The sequence below is a fragment of the Coccinella septempunctata genome, chromosome 5 (genome assembly GCF_907165205.1).
Source record: "Coccinella septempunctata chromosome 5, icCocSept1.1, whole genome shotgun sequence".
NCBI classification, from domain to species: Eukaryota; Metazoa; Arthropoda; class Insecta; order Coleoptera; family Coccinellidae; genus Coccinella; species Coccinella septempunctata.
Genome location: NC_058193.1, coordinates 16,937,808 through 16,956,742, shown reverse-complemented (window position 1 = coordinate 16,956,742; position 18,935 = coordinate 16,937,808). Strand labels below are relative to the sequence as shown.

The 18,935-nt window shown below is 35.0% G+C and overlaps 1 protein-coding gene across 4 annotated transcripts in view; it reads left to right on the top strand.

Moving 5' to 3' along the window:
- LOC123314451 (protein-tyrosine sulfotransferase) overlaps positions 1–15,913 on the top strand; it is a 445,878-nt gene extending 429,965 nt beyond the window's left edge. For all 4 annotated transcript variants that reach the window (XM_044899752.1, XM_044899749.1, XM_044899750.1 and 1 more), the window contains one exon: positions 15,375–15,913. In XM_044899752.1, coding sequence (XP_044755687.1) covers positions 15,375–15,690 — 316 coding nt within the window. In that variant the 3' untranslated portion in view covers positions 15,691–15,913. The remainder of the gene's footprint in view (positions 1–15,374) is intronic.
- Positions 15,914–18,935: the final 3,022 nt, after the last annotated feature.

Here is an 18,935-nt window from a genome sequence, read left to right as displayed (position 1 = left end):
GTGAATATATATGTTATACAGTAACGGCCCAAGTACTGACCCCTGCTTCCATATATCGGCGATGCAAAAAAAACAAAAAGGTTTTATGAAAAGATTAAAGAGTAGAAAGATAGGAAACGCCCTCATATCTCTAGTAACTAAACCACATTTTGGTCAGTGAAAACACGCTTGACAATGAGATGGCGCTGAAAACGCACTTTCAATACAGAAAAACTTTTCAATAACAGTTTTCAATATCGACTTTATTTAGATCAGAAAACAAACCTCCTGAGCGACAAAACAAAAGTATATTTTTTTGTCATCAGGATGTAAGTTTTCATCTGAACATTGTTTGGAATCAATTGATATCAATGAAAAACGCTGTTTGATGTGCTATAATTCATTTGCAGTTGATAAAAAATTTACAAAAATTGAAATTATGGACAATAAATAAAGCATACAAAAGTATGTAGTGATCTGCTATACGTCGAAGGTGTTATTTCTGTGCAATAGGTTGTTTTGAATTTATAAACTTAGTTGAATTTGTAAAATATACATCTATCAGAAATTAATATGAATCAATATTCGACATATCATCATAGCATACACATTTCAGTTCTTTACATATGTGGGTATTATTTATAGAATATTCAGAACCACACTTAAAAAAAACCTTACAGAGATATACAAGACCTGTAAGTATGATATGGTCTATTTATGACATAATATACAAATTGATTATTGAATTAACAAAAAATAACAGCAGGTTTCATAAATCTTTGACTTTCCAAACAACAATTTGACAGTCACTCGGTTACCTGATCGAAATCAATAAAATCTCTGCATTTCTGAATATATTGAAGGAGTAGCAACTGAGAATCTTTGAATGGAACTATAAAGATCATAATTTTCCCTTAATGGGCGGTTCATGTAAGGGATGTTTTCTGCATACAACAATTTACGTGTATGAACAGTTCTCAATTGACATGCAGTAAAATGTTCACTGCACATGGTGTATAATCAGTAGTGTTTACTGAAGTCATTCTCTTAACCCCCTGAAAATTACAATCAATGAATGACCGATTCACATGTTACTAGTTATAATACCATATTCCTTAGTTGATTGAAAAACTTAATCTCGGAAAATCCATTTCATTATGTGATCAACAGTTCTTTACCTTTCAATAATTTTCGAACAATATTTTGGTGTTGTCACCAAGAAATAAGACAAAAAAATTCAATAAGCATCATCTAAAACGAGCTAGATAAACAAAAAGCGGTACGAGATTCGAAACCTTCAAACAACTTTATTTCAAAACCTGTTTGATCAGAATGGACATTTGAAATCATATAAAATTTCATATGTTTCTGCAAATGGCACTCAAATTAATATTTTAAACAGTCCTAGCGTCTTAAAAACACGTTGACACACAGATGGCGCTCACATCGCTTCAGTCGCCTAGTTTCCCATCTTTCAACTCTAAAATCTTTGGTTCTATGTATGTCATTTCAAAAAGTCATTATTAAAATCATTAGCTGCAGCCAACACTATAATGTTGTACTTGGTTCCGGACAAATCTAAAAATCCATCATGAAAAAGAATCTCGGCAGATTTGTTAGTGGCGAAATAAAGTACATGTTCAAGGTGCAGAAGAAACGGTGTTGCTAGCGTATTCCGCAAAACTCTGAGGATTATTCTGCTTCATCCTTATGGCTGAAATATTCCATGTTATATACGAGCGACTTTAGAAATGAAGGAAAGAGTGTAAATCGACAAATACATTTCATCAAGAAGAAGAACGTTGGATATAGAGCAAAAAAATCAAAGGTATTTACAAGAGAACAAGTCAACGAATTTGTGTGTTCTGCCCCAGACGAGGAGTTTTTAATGATGAAAGTGGCTGAGTGCCTTTCTTAATTGGAGTTGGAGGATCTTGTCGAACTAATGAATTAGCGAAGATGACAACGGAAGATGTTGACGTTTTAGAGGACAAGCTGATTGTTACTATTCCCGACTCAAAAACCAACAAGAAACGGATATTCGTTGTGGTATCTGGCGGCGAAGTCAATCCTGTGCTTTTATTTGAAAAGTACGCAATATTGAGGCCAGTCCACGCTACTCATCGAATATTTTTCGTATTATATAGAAAAGGGAAATGTATGAATGCCCTACGGCATTCATTTCTTCTCTAAAATACCTCATAAAATTGCTGAGCATCTTTCACTTGAAAATTCTAATATGTGTACCTACTAGTCACTGCGTTAGAAGATCTTCGGCAAATTTCTTGTTAATGCTGGGGGATCTACAAGTACTTGATGGATGAGAATCGGCGAAGGTTGCTAGAGGGTATTTAAAGGAAAGTGTGACCAAAAAAGTTTCCATTGCTCACAAAATTCAATTTGGCTATGTTTCCGGCAGTGGATTAACCACTGGGGAACCACACGAAAGCGAAATGGTCATTAATCAATCTTCAGAGGATATACCTATTATCGTGGACGCTAAAGGCAAAGGTGTATCCATCAAATTTGAAAACTGTCAGAATATTTTCATGTTCATGGAAACTAGTTCTAATATTTTTTTATTAGTTTCTAACGTATTATGCTTTCATAACTATAATGTATTGAATTATGGTAACTAATTTATTATGAGTACCTAAGGTTTTATGCAGGTTTTGGTACGTTTATAATATTAATAATTATTAATAAAGATTTCATATAAAAATGTCTTAATCTTCAATGATACGATAAAAGTTATTTGTGCAACCAGTTGGGAAAAGCATTATTTTTCGTAATGAGCGTATACGAAGACGAAAAATAGTAGCCCTGTTTTGGTTCGCTTTTAGGATGGTTCCAGAACGGTTCAAAACAGTCGCACATTTATTTATTCAGCGTAAGCTCAAGCTCGCGCGTAGCATGCGAACCAAAACAAAGCCATTGTTTCCCAACGTTTTTCACACACATCAGAATTTCTGTGATTGAACCATAGTCTAATAATGAAAAAATTATTAATCTTTGGATGAAACTAAGATGTCTAAAACAGTGGTGTGTGCACTTGTCACTTTTTGCAAGCATCAACATTTCAGAAAATCGGGGATATGGGATCAGTTTCGTGGCGGCTCCACCATGTCATTTGCTTCGTCCCATCCTTGTTCTACCAAAGGAATTCCAATAATACTCTCTCGTTTTATTTTGTTTAGCGTTGATATCGAATGTCGATTAACGAGTTCAAAATATGAACCAGCCGATTTTGTCAGCTGTTAAGGAATATTTGTGATTTACAGTTTTTCGTTGTAAAAACAAATCTGTCAATATTTCAACACTACTGAATAAGGGTTCGAAGGAGGATTTACTGTCCTTCTTCAAGATAATTTCCGTTTGACAACTTGAATTCGTGAGGGGGTAATTCAATATGATTTTAATAAAACACAGTTGATTGGTCAAATATCCAATATATTCAGATGACAGAGAGGGAATTTTCACTATATCTACTCAGGAAGAATATTTGAAGTAACAGACTCGAATAGATTTATGTATCTCTGATTCTCAATACATGCTCACAATTCACATTACGTATTTCCAATACAGTTTCTTTGAAATATTGCTGAAGTTTCCATAAAACTTAGCTATATCGGTCCCGAATGTTCATTCATCTGATTTAGTTCTGCTTCAAATTCCAACAACACCGAATTCTTAACTGTAGTTCTTGATTGTCCATACAGAAAACTGAACTTACTGAACGACATGTTGAATGATTGAATATTCTACACCTCTTTCTCGAAACTTATACATTTTCACATACCAATAATCGCTTATAAATACACATATTCGTACGTCGTAGGAAAGTATTCAAATTATTTCCGAATATCAAATGACAATGCTCTGTCAAATTCTAAACAGCGCTACCTACAGTGGAAAGAACGAAATTGATCCCATATCCCCACGAAATTAAAAACAAAATCGAATCAGTGAATACACCAGAGTTTTAGACATCTTAGACGAAACCATAATAATATAATGAACGAAACACGAAAAAAACGCCTGAATAATGTCAAAATTCACCTTCAAAATACAATATAAATTTTCTTTTATGTCAATTGGATTTGAGAGACGGGGACATTCCAAGGATTGTAAAATCATTAAAGCAAACGAAAGGCACAAATATAATTTGAAAAAACACGTTCCCATTGAAAGAGTTTTTTCTATTATTTACAACGTTGGTAAACGTTCCTGAACTCGTCCATTCCATGTTGACATGCGCTGAAACATACACGTCAGGATGGCTGACGTCGGCGTCGATTCGGATTATCTGTGTCTTTCATATTTTCGTCCATTTTTTTAAACATTTGCGAAAGCTTTTGACAAAAATAGTTCGAACAGATTTAATACCCATATCTACCCAAGTTGATAATTCATTTTTTCGAAAAAAAGCTAATTTTCTTCATTATTTCTTATCAACAAAATATTCACCATCTAGGTAATCTTCAGAATTACTCATCTGCACAATGATAATAAATGATCTCATAGAGTCATTATTAATTAATTACGTTTTCAAAGAATTTATTCGGAAGTATCTATCGGCCCTGGACTTTTTTGGAGACTTTACCATAGCATCAAGTTTCTTTGGGACACGTTCATCCATAAAATCATTGCGTTCATCCATAAAATCGAAGCTTTCAACTCACATTTACTCATAATGAAAACATGTTCGGTGGTAATGTCCCACTGAAAGCTTTTTTCATGGAAACATGAAATTCGATTCCATTCATCATCCTGATTATGTCCGCTATAATAAAGAGTAAATAAACGAAAAGAATTAATAGGTTTGTCACCTTTAACATCGGGCCGCAGCCACGTCGAATTCATCATCCTAATTCTTTTTACGTGAAAACCCCTGCTAAAAACCGTCACTCCGAATTTTCGTGCATCATTAAAAACGAACGCTGAAGTGAAGGAGATACGTTACTCGAACGTTCTGTCTCCATTCATTGTTACGTTTCACTGAGGGCCTTTTTCATCGGCGGCAAAAAGTGGATTTCAATTAATCTGGTATTTTTCCCAGGCCCCAATTTGCATACGTATCTATTCTCAAAGTGCGGCTTTGGGCACTGATATAATGACGAGCTTTTCAGGTGGTATCGCAACATTTTGGCAGCCGTTTCACTTTGTGTTACACACTAATTACACGAACCAGTAAATCATAATTTTCAAAAGATGAATTGATTACGATCAAATAAAAAACACTACACCAGAAATTGAATGATCTAAAATACAGTCATATAATAACGAATCAATAACTTTACCTACGTAGCATGTGATAATGAAGAGAAAACAAAGTTTTTCTGTGGAAAATAGTTAGAAACAGTAATAAAATGATACTTTTTCTGTGGAATATTATACAGGGTGCTTTACGAGTAAACGAACAAATGAAAACAGTGAATAGAGAGCATTGAGCTGTTTTCAAAAACACCTCATCATGTTTTATAAATAATTGTGTTGTGGTCAGACCCCTCTAAAGAAAAGAACACTCCATGAAAATGAAGTTCAATTGCAATTTTTTCTTCAAAAAATATTTTGTTGAATGTATTTAACAATTACGCCATATTCGGACATTCAAAATTGTCATTCACGATGATGAAATGTTGTGTATATGATAATACACAAATATGAAAAGAAAAATACGCTATCTTGAAACTTTCAATTGAAACTTGATCTCAAGAATGAATCGTCTCTCTGTAGATAACTGGTTCTGTCAGGTAGGTGTTCAAAATGATTTCCTCCACACTCTATACACTTTTTGGCCCTCTTTATGAGGCTTATAACTGGTCGTTTTATTACACTACATTTATTACGAATTTCGCCGCAAGCAGCATTTATTCGATCTATATCCATTGTCATGATATATGTTTCATAGAACTTGGTCTTCAAAATAACCCCCAAAGAAAGAAATGGAGAGGTGTCAGATCAGGGGATCAAGCAGGCTAATGTTAGAGTCCCCTTCCAATCCATCCGTCTGCATATTCTCTATCAGTAAACTTGTGGGGCATTCTGAAAATGACTACTCAACTTAACTTGATAAAGGGACCTGAAATACTGATAAATACTTTTTTCTGTGCATAAATATGATCAATGTTTCAATAACAAAGAAAAATAAGACCATAATCTCCATAGATCCAATAATGGCAATAACGGAGAATTCAAAAAACATTTATTTTTTTCGAGTTTTCAATTATTACCCCCATTGAAAGTGTGAATGAGGTGAAAATAAATCCGGAAAAGTACTTGAGGTCCAAGTTGTCTATAAAAGGTGACTCATTCTGAAGATATCACGTTATAATTATTTTTTTTTATAGTAGTGTGATGGGATTTTTCTCTCACCCTGGACGCTTCTTACCTTTGCTCGGGCGCCAGTGAGGCAATCAGTGGAACCCCACGTCTCTCACAGAATCTCCAAAGAATTAGAGAGCCCGGATAGACTTGAATGAGCAGTGAGAAGGGTAGAAGTGAAAACTAGGGTGGTAGCGTCTTCTTGGTCTCTGCTTTCTGACGTTCAAAGAGAGTACTAACCTCTGCTGACGACAATCTAGCTCTTACTGATTTAAGAAACTGTCTCTCACTGGCAAAAATAACTGTCAACAAAATAAATGTTCAGTCCTTTATTCTTTCTGGATTAAATTATATACAGAAATGTACAAGTAATAATGAATGTTGATGTCAACCGGCGGCCTGGTCGGTGTGGGGGCGGCTGATGAAATACGGTCTCTCCAGGAAAATACGGTTGAAATAGACGGTAAATACGGTTAAAATTTGTACGGTCACTCCAGAGGAGTACGGTGAAAATTGACGGTAATTAGGTTAACGAATGAAATCCTGGCAAGTTACTCCCTCTGTCGGCGGAAATCGGTACAGTGGCTTGTGTCAGTCCAATGGCAGTGCACCCTGTTTCTCTCTCTCTCTTTCTCTCTGTTACCCTCTGTCGGCGGAAATCGGTACCGTGGCTGGTCTCACTCCAATTGCAGTGCATCCTGTCTCTCTCTCTCTCTCTCTCTCTCTCTCTCTCTCTCTCTCTCTCGTCGAACGGACGAACGGTCGCGGAAACTGGCACTACACAGCCTCCAATAACTAGTTCAAGTTCAAGTTTAAACGGTAGGTAGGTATTTTCAGCCAGTCCAACGGACTAAAGAGAGCGGAAAATATTGAAAATGTCACTCTCGGTATGCTTTACGGAAGGGATAATAATGCTACAAGTGACTTGCCTTAAACTTTCAAACTTCTTGACGTAATTTCCAACTCACGGCAATAACACCTTACGCACTTTTCTCGACAGCTCGATCTCCACTCACCTCGCTCTTGACCTTCAGCGCAGGGCTCGAAGGAGTACCACTCCTCGGGAAAACTGTCCCCACTATCGGTAACTCATTTCCCCATTGGTTATACTGAAATTGTTCGGTCAATCAGCTGGCTCGAAAAGGGACTGAAACAACTGAATAGAAGGAAGAACAAGTTGAAAGACCTTTTTCGAGTCAGAAAAAGTACGGTTGAACGGAAAGAATTCTAAAATATATGAATTCTGAAAACAAAAGACATATACAGTTTCAGCTACAAATATGGGACTGGTCGGTGGAAAACAATGACATAATATCAATCGGTAAAGACCTCCTATGATAAAATAACGGTTTTTTTCCAAAGTATTTTGGTGGTCAGGTCCTATTATGAAAGTATCGGTGGAGAAATTTCCTTTTGCGGCGGAGCGAAAATCTGCCACGTCACAGTAGTAGTTTTTTATTTGTACTTGTTCATCATCAATAATTAAGCTTATGATCACTGTAAATTACAATTCTGAATATCCAGATATGCTATAAATATCAAAAACAAAAGCGAGCTATATTTCGAGAACTAAAAAAGTTGAACATTTCTAAATCTATTTTTATGCAAGGCTGTTTTTTCAAGAGGCGTTCGACCACAAAACAATTATTCATTAAAAATAATCAACGGATGGGGCATACCACCGATTCATTAAATTTGGGACAATCGTACATGCACATAACTAAAATATTAAAATTATGGCGAAAAACTGCATAGAGGGTGTTTTTTATGAGTTTGAATTTGAATATAAACTCAATGAGTCCGGTCCTGAGTTTTGTCAAAATTGTCAAACTTTAATGGTTTGTTTCATTGAAACTAACAACTTCAACCTAATAATAAATTTTCAGTCGAATCGATCGAAAATATCATGAGTTATAGCCAAACGAAAATTCCAGAAATTTGAGAAAACCCCTTGTATATCAGAAACGGAGTAAAACTCTGCTCAATGCTCTCTATTCACGGTTTTCGTTCGTTTACTCGTGAAACACCCTGTATAGAAGAACGACGCGAAGAAGTTCGGATGAGGATTTCCGTGCGGAAAAGGCACTATATATTTGCATGAGCCTGTAAAGCATTTTACGATTGGATGGAAAGAAAATTGTTCGTGTTAGATTGGAAGTTGTGTCACTTGTGCAGTTGCCACTTCTGGTTAGTGAAAATGAAACATTGTAACAATATTTTTTCATTATTAAACAATATCTCAGAAATAATGGGAGTTTGGATCGTGTGATTTGAAACCATAATGGTGGGTTCATACAGAGTTACTAAGAACTAATTTAGATTGACTCCACAATTTTTCCTTGTAAAAACGAATAAAAATGTTTTGGAAGGCCTTAATATTGGGCGGATTTATAACATCTAAGAGTGGATATCTCGTATAAGCGATAAATCAAGTGCTCAACAAAAGAAATATATTTGACCTTCATATTTCTTCCCTTCATTCCTTTGTCACGGCACTAGCGGCAGAATGTATCGTAAATTCCAAGGGAGAGTGATATGAATTATGTTCACAGCAATGCTGTTCTGAATTGAAACTGTAGGGTTTCCATTGGTGTGGAATGAGTAATGGGTGTTTGTCTGAGGGAGGAAGGTAACTTGAAATATAGCAAATTTGAAAATTACTACTTATTGAAAACAAATGAAAACCATCAGCATACAGAACCGTGTTGGTATTGGTAGGTAACCAACAAACAATTTAAGAAAATTTCGTATTTCGTAACATTGTGCTAAATTAGTCTTGATACTCAAGCTCATTGAATTGATTTTGTTATTTTCTGATTGCTAAATGAAGAAGAAACTAAATTACATGATTTCACTAGGAAAAGTGATTTAATCAATACTTGTGTTTCGCTATCACACTAGCAGGGATTTTTTACCAAGGTTTTTCACTAAGCTCTTGTATGAGCTATATTGTTTGAAGAATATTCACAAAAATCGAATGTCTAGACAATACCGCCTTTGAAAATTTGCTAATCGTGCCCTCAGTCAACTTCGTCTATTAAGAGATACGGTTTTGTTAATTTTTTATGTTATGGACGAAATTTCATTACCCACGATGGGTACTTGACTATATTGATATATTATGTAAAAAAAATAGTTAAACGAGTGAAGTTTTATACTGCATCTAGATATATGTATAAAAAGCAAGCATCTTTCCAGCTGTAAAATATGGAATATCTATTTGAAATTCCTCAGTGTAACCCATTTTCATTTCTCTTGAATTTTGTGGAATAGTTCAGTCTGCAAAAGACCATAGAAAAATCGCGATGCGCACATTCTTTTTATTTCCATACGAGAGATAATAAAATTTACGGACGTGCATGGCTGGACATAAGATGAAAGATAATTAAATTCGTAGTAAAGTTGCTTTTTTGACTGTCTGTTTCAGGAATATTCGACTTTTATGCTCTGCTCAAACCTTAGGAAAAAGCTACATACGTTGGCTTATTTTCCAGATACTTTGAAATTGAAATTAAACTTCGAAAGGAAGATTTGCGACTACACCATTTCCAGTTGTAATTTAGAAAGTATCAATTGAAATTCAGATTAATCAAGTTTATTTCAGAAACCGTCAATTGTATTACAGATTAGTCAATTTGATTTCAGGAATGATCATTTGAAATTCAGTTCAGTCACTTTTATTTCAGAAAACATCAAATCTAATTCAGATTAGTCAATTTAATTTCAGAAACGATGAATTGTAAATCAAAATTAATCATTTGTAATTCAGAAACATGCAGTTGTAATTCAGAAATTACGAAAGGGTAGGAATATTCTTCAAGGTTATGTCTGATGAAAATCTCACATTGACGCATTTTTATGATATCAACTACATTTATAAAATAATTTATTTTTTGACTTGTACTCTATCAATCACATATCCTTTTCAAGATACACACTGTGTTACTTCTCTACACTCTACGAGATTTATTTGATAGCTCATCAGTACAGGGTGATTGCCCCTCCTTTCCCTTCAACATTTTTGTGCAACCCTGTAGAAAACACAGTTTCATACAAAAGTTTCATGATTCACAATTTTGAAAAAACCCTTTTTCATATATTTATTATATAGGGTATTGCAGAAAACCTTGGCATGATCTTACGTCCTTATTTTTTACCTACACCATTTCCAGCTATAACTCAGAATAATAATCAATTGAAATTCAGAAAACATAAATTGTATTTCATATTAGTCAAGTTTATTTCAGAAAACATCGAATTTAATTTAGATTAGTCAATTTAATTTCAGAAATTGTCATTTGAAATTCAGTTCAGTCACATTTATTTCAGAAACCGTCAATTGCATTTCAGATTAATCATTTGAATTTCAGAAACCGTCAATTGAATTTCAGAAAATATCAATTGTGATTCAGAAAGAAATTCATTGAATTTATGAAATTTTATCATCTCAAAAAACACTTAAACTCTATGTATGTATGCAAGAAAATGCAATAATTTAAACGCCTACAGGCATGTCTTCCATGACAATAGCAGCTGCATGGAAGGTGGTGCTATGTTGCGCTGCTCTAGCACAATCACCATCAAAGATTGTGTCCTTAGCCTGGTCAATAACATTCTCCAGATATGCAGATTCAGAATTTTCAGGAGAATAAGAAATAAGAAAGTAGGATCAGGCCAAGATTTGGCAACACCCCAAATATATATGAAAAGAAGTTTCTTCAAAAGTTCATTTTATACAGCGTAGCACAAGTGTCAAGGATAGAGGAAGGGCATTTATAATTTATCACCCTGTACCTACTGAGCTATCAAATAAATCCTGGAGACAAGTAAGACAGTGTGTATCTTGAATAGGATATGTGATTAGTAAAGTAGTTACCCACAACTGAATTAACTTTATAAATCATTTTATGTATGTATCATTCTGATATCATGGAAATTCGTATTAGATAATATATGAGAGATTCATCTGACATAACAAGGAATACTAGGAATAGTATTCGTACTCTTTCTTACTTTCTGAATTACAAATTACGGTTTCTGAAATACAAATGATTTATTCTGATTTACAATTGATGGTTTCTGAAATCAAATTGACTAATCTGAATTACATTCGATGTTTTCGGAAATAAAAGTGACTATTCTGAATTTCAAGAGACCATTTCTGAAATTAAATTGACTAATCTGACATACATACATGGAGTTTAGTGTTTTCGAGGATAATAACGTCCAGTTTCATAATCGAATTTAAAGTCACTTTAAGCTTACAGCTTCCTTTACTGTCATTTTTAGTAGGGTTAAAGGAAGCTTTAAAAATAAAGGGACTTTATGTTTGATAATGGAACCGGCCGTAAATTCAATGAATTCCTCTCTGAATTACAATTGATATTTTCTGAAATACAATTGACGATTTCTGAAATACAAATAATTAATCTGAAATACAATTAACGGTTTCTGAAATTAATGTGACTAAACTGAATTTCAAATGACCATTTCGAAAATTAAGTTGACTAATCTGAATTACATTTGATTTTTTTCTGAATTACAACTGGAAATGGTGTAGAAATTTTTGTTGTTGGGCCGTAAGCATAATGGAAAACTATCAATGATTCGAAATGAAGACGCATAACCCAATTCTTCGTGAATGCACTTAGATTGAATGTTTGCAATGCTGGGGAATTGCTCAAATAGGTGAATTCGCAACGGAAACATTGGAATTAAAATAGGAAAGAGTGCACCTGATGTATTATTTCAATATTTTTTCTTGAATGCGTCAAAATTATAAAATAACCTGTTCATATTTGTAAAACGATCATGGAAATTCCATACAATGAAATTAATACAAGGCCCTCGCGTTATGCCACTTATGATTTCATGTTCTGAAACGACAAATCGATAAAAAAAGCTTCACAGGACTATGCATCAAAAGAGGCTACAAGGTTGGGAACTTGTCTAAGTGCGGATGATTCTAGTTTGCTTGTCAATTCCAAATTTATGTACACTGGAAAAGTAGGTGACTCGACCGAAAAACTCTAGTTGCACGCGTTGTTACTGATATGATTCTACCTTTATATAGTTGTCGAGAAATAGTTGCAGGAAGATTTGATATTTTCTTCTGGTACGGTAAGACAAGGGCGCAAAAATCTACCTGTAGACCTTAGTGATGTCAAAAGATGTACATTTTCTTAGTCCCGTATTAATAGTCAGATCTCAAGTTGTGAGAATGTCTTAAGTAGCGAGACACCAGTCTAATTAATAAATTGGACTTGAGACTCTGGTCAAGAATAAGTCTCGATAGGCGCTTATTAATAAAAGTGACTGATGTACTCGAATGATCTCAAGATTTGGAAGTTTTGAAAACGTCAAATTTTGAGTATGGTTGGACTTATTTAAGATGTGAACTCACAGTAATTTCAATTTGTGCTTCCAAAAATCGCCGTTATCGAAGTGAAATATGCAATCCATGGAATACGTGGTCAACAACTACGATGAAATCGAACAATTCGACGAACAAGAATGTAATGTGACATGTCCGTTCGTTCGAGATCGAAAAATCTACTTCATTACACTCCACTGTAAGCCACACTGATGAAAAAATATCGAGCAAAAATAAAAATAATAATTTTCCTTTTCGTTTTGTAATCTCAATTCTATCTCAAGACATTCATAAGTTGAGTTTCAAGACTGGCTTCTTGAGTAAGTATCAAACTGATAACGACTTAATATGAGTTTATTAATAAGCCGTCATCATGAGATGCTGTTACTATCTTTAGAAGGTATCAACTGAAATATGTCTTGATATACCTTTTTAAGATATGACTGTTAATACGGGCTTTAGTACCTAATTATAAGGATCCATCTGTGAGTTCATGTACATATCGTAAAAATAATGATGGTTCTGTTCAACAAATCAGTTTTAATTGTCTGCAACAGACATATGGGCTATGTACCTATAGATAAGCTTGATATGCTCGAATCAATTTATAAATTGAACCGAAAATCAAAAAAGGTGATGTAACCATATTATTGGTATCTCTTAGACGTTTCATTAGTCAACTCTTATAATATTTGAAACCAGATCCAATTCTGGTTGTTTGAGCTTGAAAGATTTCAAAATCGCTATTTGTGTGGGCATGATTGGGGCGGACACATAAAGAGAAAGACCCTTTTTGCTCTGCTATAATACTTTCAAGATAACCGTGCCCAAAGAAATCCGGTACGAATGCTCACATACAGATTACAGAGAGATTCTCTGTAATCTGTGTGCTCACATGCCTGTGTCCGTTCATGTAGCTTCAAAGAGATGTGTTAAATGTAGCACAACTTCAATACCGCGTAGGACAAAGTGGATATTTCGGGCAGACTATAAATTTAAAGAAAATGTGTGATTATTGAATTTTCGGAGGTTCACCTTGGATTATGCCCCTTTCTTGCAAAATTGCTTTTTAGGAAGATTATCCTCATACGAGATCATCAGTCCTTACAAAGAAATAATAAAACAAATGATTTTGACAATTTTTTTTTTATTTCTCAACATAATCTCCTTCTAGCTCTATACATTTCTCCAAACGTTTCCCCAACTTTTTCAACTCTTTTGAAAACTAAGATATCTGAAGGTCCTCCAAATAGGCATTTGATCGGGTGATGAGCCTCTCGTTTGACAAGAACCGTTGTCTGCCGAGCTTACGACAAAAATAATTCCGGCATTAAAGGGTTAAGGGGAGAATGAATCACATACTCGTACAGGATATCCGATAAATCATATTGTAGCTGATAGTAAGGTCTAGAACATTCAGAATATCAAGCAACCCATCGTTTTCGCGATTTCTAGAACCTCGAATTTTTGGGTGGTATCTATCTACATTAGGTAGGGAGCCCAAGAGGGAGGAAATTCGAGATTTACTAGAGCGTGTCAGATGAATATAAGGGGAGATATTGGAACCTCTACGAAAAATTAGATCTGCATTTTGGGGGAATTGTCTGGGACAGCCTGTGAAAATAGTAAAAAAAACGATCATCTCACATACTCGAGCGTGTCAGAATAAGATATATGTAGTTAATCACATGAATCGAACTGACCAATATGACTAGATACTAGGTGCCAAATTCATGCACAGGTGTCTACGGTTCATACTGTATTCGCAATTCATTGTGTCTTTAGCCTTAGGGCTTTCACACTCCTCTCTAGAGGAACATTCACTTTTCCCAGTTATCTCAGATATCAAAAGGATTAAGCTCTGTTGTAACCCTACATATACTTCATCTGTAAATGGTTTTCACATATAATATATCATATTCAATAAAAAATATTGATTTATTGATGATTAAACATGAAATTCTAATATTTTGCTGAGCCACCCTGGGTAGCTATGAGAGCTTCATACTATCAATGCAGAATTGTTCGGTTTGCTGCATTCGAAGATAATGATTTCATCTGTGGATTATCGAAATAACGTCCGAACCTGCAAGACGTCCACTGGAAGACATAGTACTGATTCATACTTAAGTACTAATACTACAACATCAAAAATAACTGCCAAATAGAACAATTTAATGAGAGTCGTAGATGAAACTAACATTCTGTGGAAATGAAATTCAAATATTCTGCTTTTTCCTCGAGCAATACCAGTGAATATAAAAAAAATCCTCAGTGCGTCTAATAAACTGGCCAGGGACTGTAGTTCCTTGTTGGAATCACCTGATCTTGGATGCCCCCTGTCTCGGGAAATAACCTTCCGGAAGTCAACCAGCAGTTCGACGTTATTATTATATACAAAATAGAGTCGAGGCCTACTAGCCTTTTATGAATCAATACAATAATGAAAAAAGAATTATAACTAGTAAGGCCCCTCATAATTGATTGCAAGAGAAATCTCTGCAAAAAAGAAAAATAATGAAAAAGTAATGTTGAAATGCAAGATTCAAATTTCAAGACTTGTTTGATGCTTGTTATCTTATGTCTAAATAGGAGAGAAATGTGTGTTTCCATTCATTAAAAATTCTAAGCAATTCATCTATCTTATTACATCACGATAAAGGATGTTCATGAATAAAAAATCTATTTTTTGTTCCAGGGTAGAAAGATCGTCGGACCAAGTGATAAAACCAGTAAATCTTGAGGCATTAACGAAATGGGTTGGCAACATACCCGATGACGTAGTGCGCGATATGGCCGAGATAGCCCCGATGTTGTCTGTACTTGGATACGATCCTTATGCTAATCCTCCGGAATATGGCAAGCCAGACGCAGAAATAGCAAGCAATACGCGAAACATCGAGAAAAACAAAACCTTGTGGGAACAGAAGGCCAAGGAGATGCTTTTAGAAGCGGTAGGGGACACTGCGTTGGATAGGGAGCCGAGTGATCCCCCTAATAACAACAACACGTGATAGCTGTTCTACACCGTTATTTGTTTGCAGTTCAAGTGCATATGGAGGGTTGACAATTATTATTAAATGTATACTGTGCGTGGATTTTCGAAATGCCGTACTAGAACTGATCGCCGAATTGCTCTTGACAAAGTGTTGCATATTGGAACAATAAATCCCTGTTATCATTCTATTATTTATTGTGTAAAAATGATTTTATAAATGAGCTGTTCAAGGAGATGAACTTCGACATTTTTTATTGCCACTTTTCCAATCCCAATACCAGCCATTTTCAGTTTGACTTTGCTTACACCAATTAGGTAAATGTCATTTATTCACTATTCAAAATACTAGGGAATGCTAATTATACATGGAATTCGAACATAAATTTGAAATTTTATATATAATATGAATTATTTACTCGACCTCAAATAATTGTTTAATTCCGCATAATTAATAATACCACCCCCATCTCCGCAACGATACTGTTGAATCTATACTGTACGTGTACAGGGTATCCCAAATTGTTTGAATTTGGCTGTTTCTGGTACTTTTAGACTAGGTAAAAACGTTGAAAGGTGTCTTGGGCTCGATTTTCGTGAAAAGTCCATTAGTGGAAATATTTAGAAACGATACAAAATTTCTACAGGCACTTTCTCACTGGGAATACGACACAATATTCATTTTTTCGTCGACCTGAACAAAAAATGACATTTCCAAACGAAAAGTCGGCTATTTTTGAAGGCGAGTACTTTTCGTACTGATTCACTTTCAGTCCGGCTTTTGTCACTAAGCAATATTCTAGAGCCCGAGACGATTGAATCAATTTTGTGAATAAAGAATTCGATGAAAACATAGGTGCCTGTGCTAATAACTGTCATTTGATGTTGTCAAATTAATTTTTTACGAAATGAGCTAGATTTTATCTTTGAATTAGGTACGTGGTCTGAATGTTAGTGTTCAGTATAATCAGAAATGTATAGTGATAGCAATATGGATAACAGTACCACTTCACCAGAGCTCAGGGAATCGGCAATTACGGACACCTAGGTGAGGCCATAAATTGGATTACTTCTTACTTTCATAAGGGTATGTGAGGTCGACGAAAAATGTAATATGCACCTCGGCAAAAAACTGTCTATATCGTCTCACTTGCTTGCTATCCTCGACTGCGCCTCGGCTGTCAATTTGCAGGCTCGACTGTAATAGACAGGTTTTCGTCCTTGGTATATAAATAACTATTTTTAAAACTTTTATACTACGGGTGGAACAAAACAATCTTTTTTTTAATACGAATGCATTTTTTTAACTCATCATTTATGAAAAAAATTACCTTTTCAAAAAACAAATATATATATACAAATATATATGTTACGGCTAAAGATAGGTGTGAACATAAACTTAAGATTAGCCGGCTAAACTTAGATTTAACTTCGGGTATTTGTTAATGTTAGTTGCTTCTATCTTTAGCCGGCTAAACTAAAGTGTAACCACAGCCCATCGGCTAAAAATGTCGAAGCTAATAGAAAAGAAGAAAAGTATTGGCAAGGCTTGAGAGGCGCAAATTTTCGGCAATAAAAAATATGTAAAGAAATAGTAAAATAATCTAACTATTAATGAAATGAATTTCTTGTATGATTTTCAAATATTTTTAATAGCAGAAAAGCATTCTGTTGAGCAGTTGAGAAATTGAGAATGAGTATACATTAGTTTGGGGGAAAAAGAAATCCATTATTTTGTTGACAGATGGTTTTATTGACCTTTACCTCGTTATGTATGTGTCGAATTGGGACAAACTTATACACGTTGGAAAGAGGAATTCATGTACTAGCAAAGCACGTTTTGTCATTGTTATGACCGAACGATTCAGTTGTCAATTAAAGCGTCAAAGATGGAAGTGAACAAAGAAAAATTCGTTATGTTTTACAATTTTGCTTTGATAAAGGGGAAAATGCAAGTCAGGCGGCTGCAAATGCAAAGGAGGTTTATGGTGCCAATATTGGCTGCAGGTCACGGTTGGGTCTCTTCAGTCACAGGAGGGCACACGGCTGCAATTAGCCCTAAGAAATTACAAGTCTTTCATTTTTTTCGTTTTTTTGTCTTTTTGTAGATTTATTCCAGGTAACGGGATACAGCAATGATGATGATGATGTATCCGTAAGATCTAGTAAATAATGTCACGTTTCCGACCTCGATTTTCCAAAGACTGTTAATAGCCAAAACTGCATCCCTCTATCTTGTTTTGTTTTCAAGTTATAAGTGAAAACTCATTTTTCGGCTCTTCGTACTGGTGCCTCTATTTCGTAATACTTCAAGATCCCAGAGCGACCAGACATAACATATTTTCACACAGATGAATCAGAATCTCAGTAGAGTCTCATGTGCTTTGAATACCTGCGAACTTGTAGAGCTTGCCTAGTGACACCTGGGCAGATACCAGGTGGCAAAGGTAACTAAAAATAAGTGTTACTTAACTTGTTTTCACATGGCTGATTTCAATATATAAAGAATATTATTTTGAAATTATATTATAAGTGACCTGGACAGAGCACTATTCATCGACGTGGCAATTCCAAATAATAACAATCTTCTTGATAGGCACACTGAAAAAATTTCAAAATACAAACCAGAAGACAGTGGAAGCTGAAAGATATCAAGACCATCCCTATTGTCATTTCATCTACAGTCTACAGGCCTGATATCGAAGAAACTACTAGAGCACTTGAGGAAACTTCAGTTGGACGAAAATATCTATAGATGAATATGTTAACGGCATGCAGACAATTTATGAATGAAGGTGTACTTTTTCAGAATTCATAAATTGTCTGCATGCCGTTAACATATTCATTGATATTAAATTCACAGACATTAATTCCACTACTCAATATCTATAGAGTCATGCAGAAGGCAGTACTGCTCGGAACGGCGAGAACTGTACGCAAGTACATGGGGAATGCAGAGGAACACCGTCTGCTTCGACAGGAAGTGCGGGTGGAGCAGGAATCCAACCGACAGGCGACAGCAGGGAGCCGAGGAGCGACCCGGACCCGACCACCACCACGAGCCCGAAAACCTGAAAAGGGCTCCAACAGAGCTTAATCCTTTTGATATCTCGGATATCTGGGATGAGTGAATTTTGTTGGAACTAAATTAATTTATTATTAAAAATATCATGGCATCATTGAATTTGATAGTTGAGGTTGAAATATATTTTTAGAGTTGTCAATATAGAAAAATAAAAAGTCACTTTTGGAAAACTAATAAGT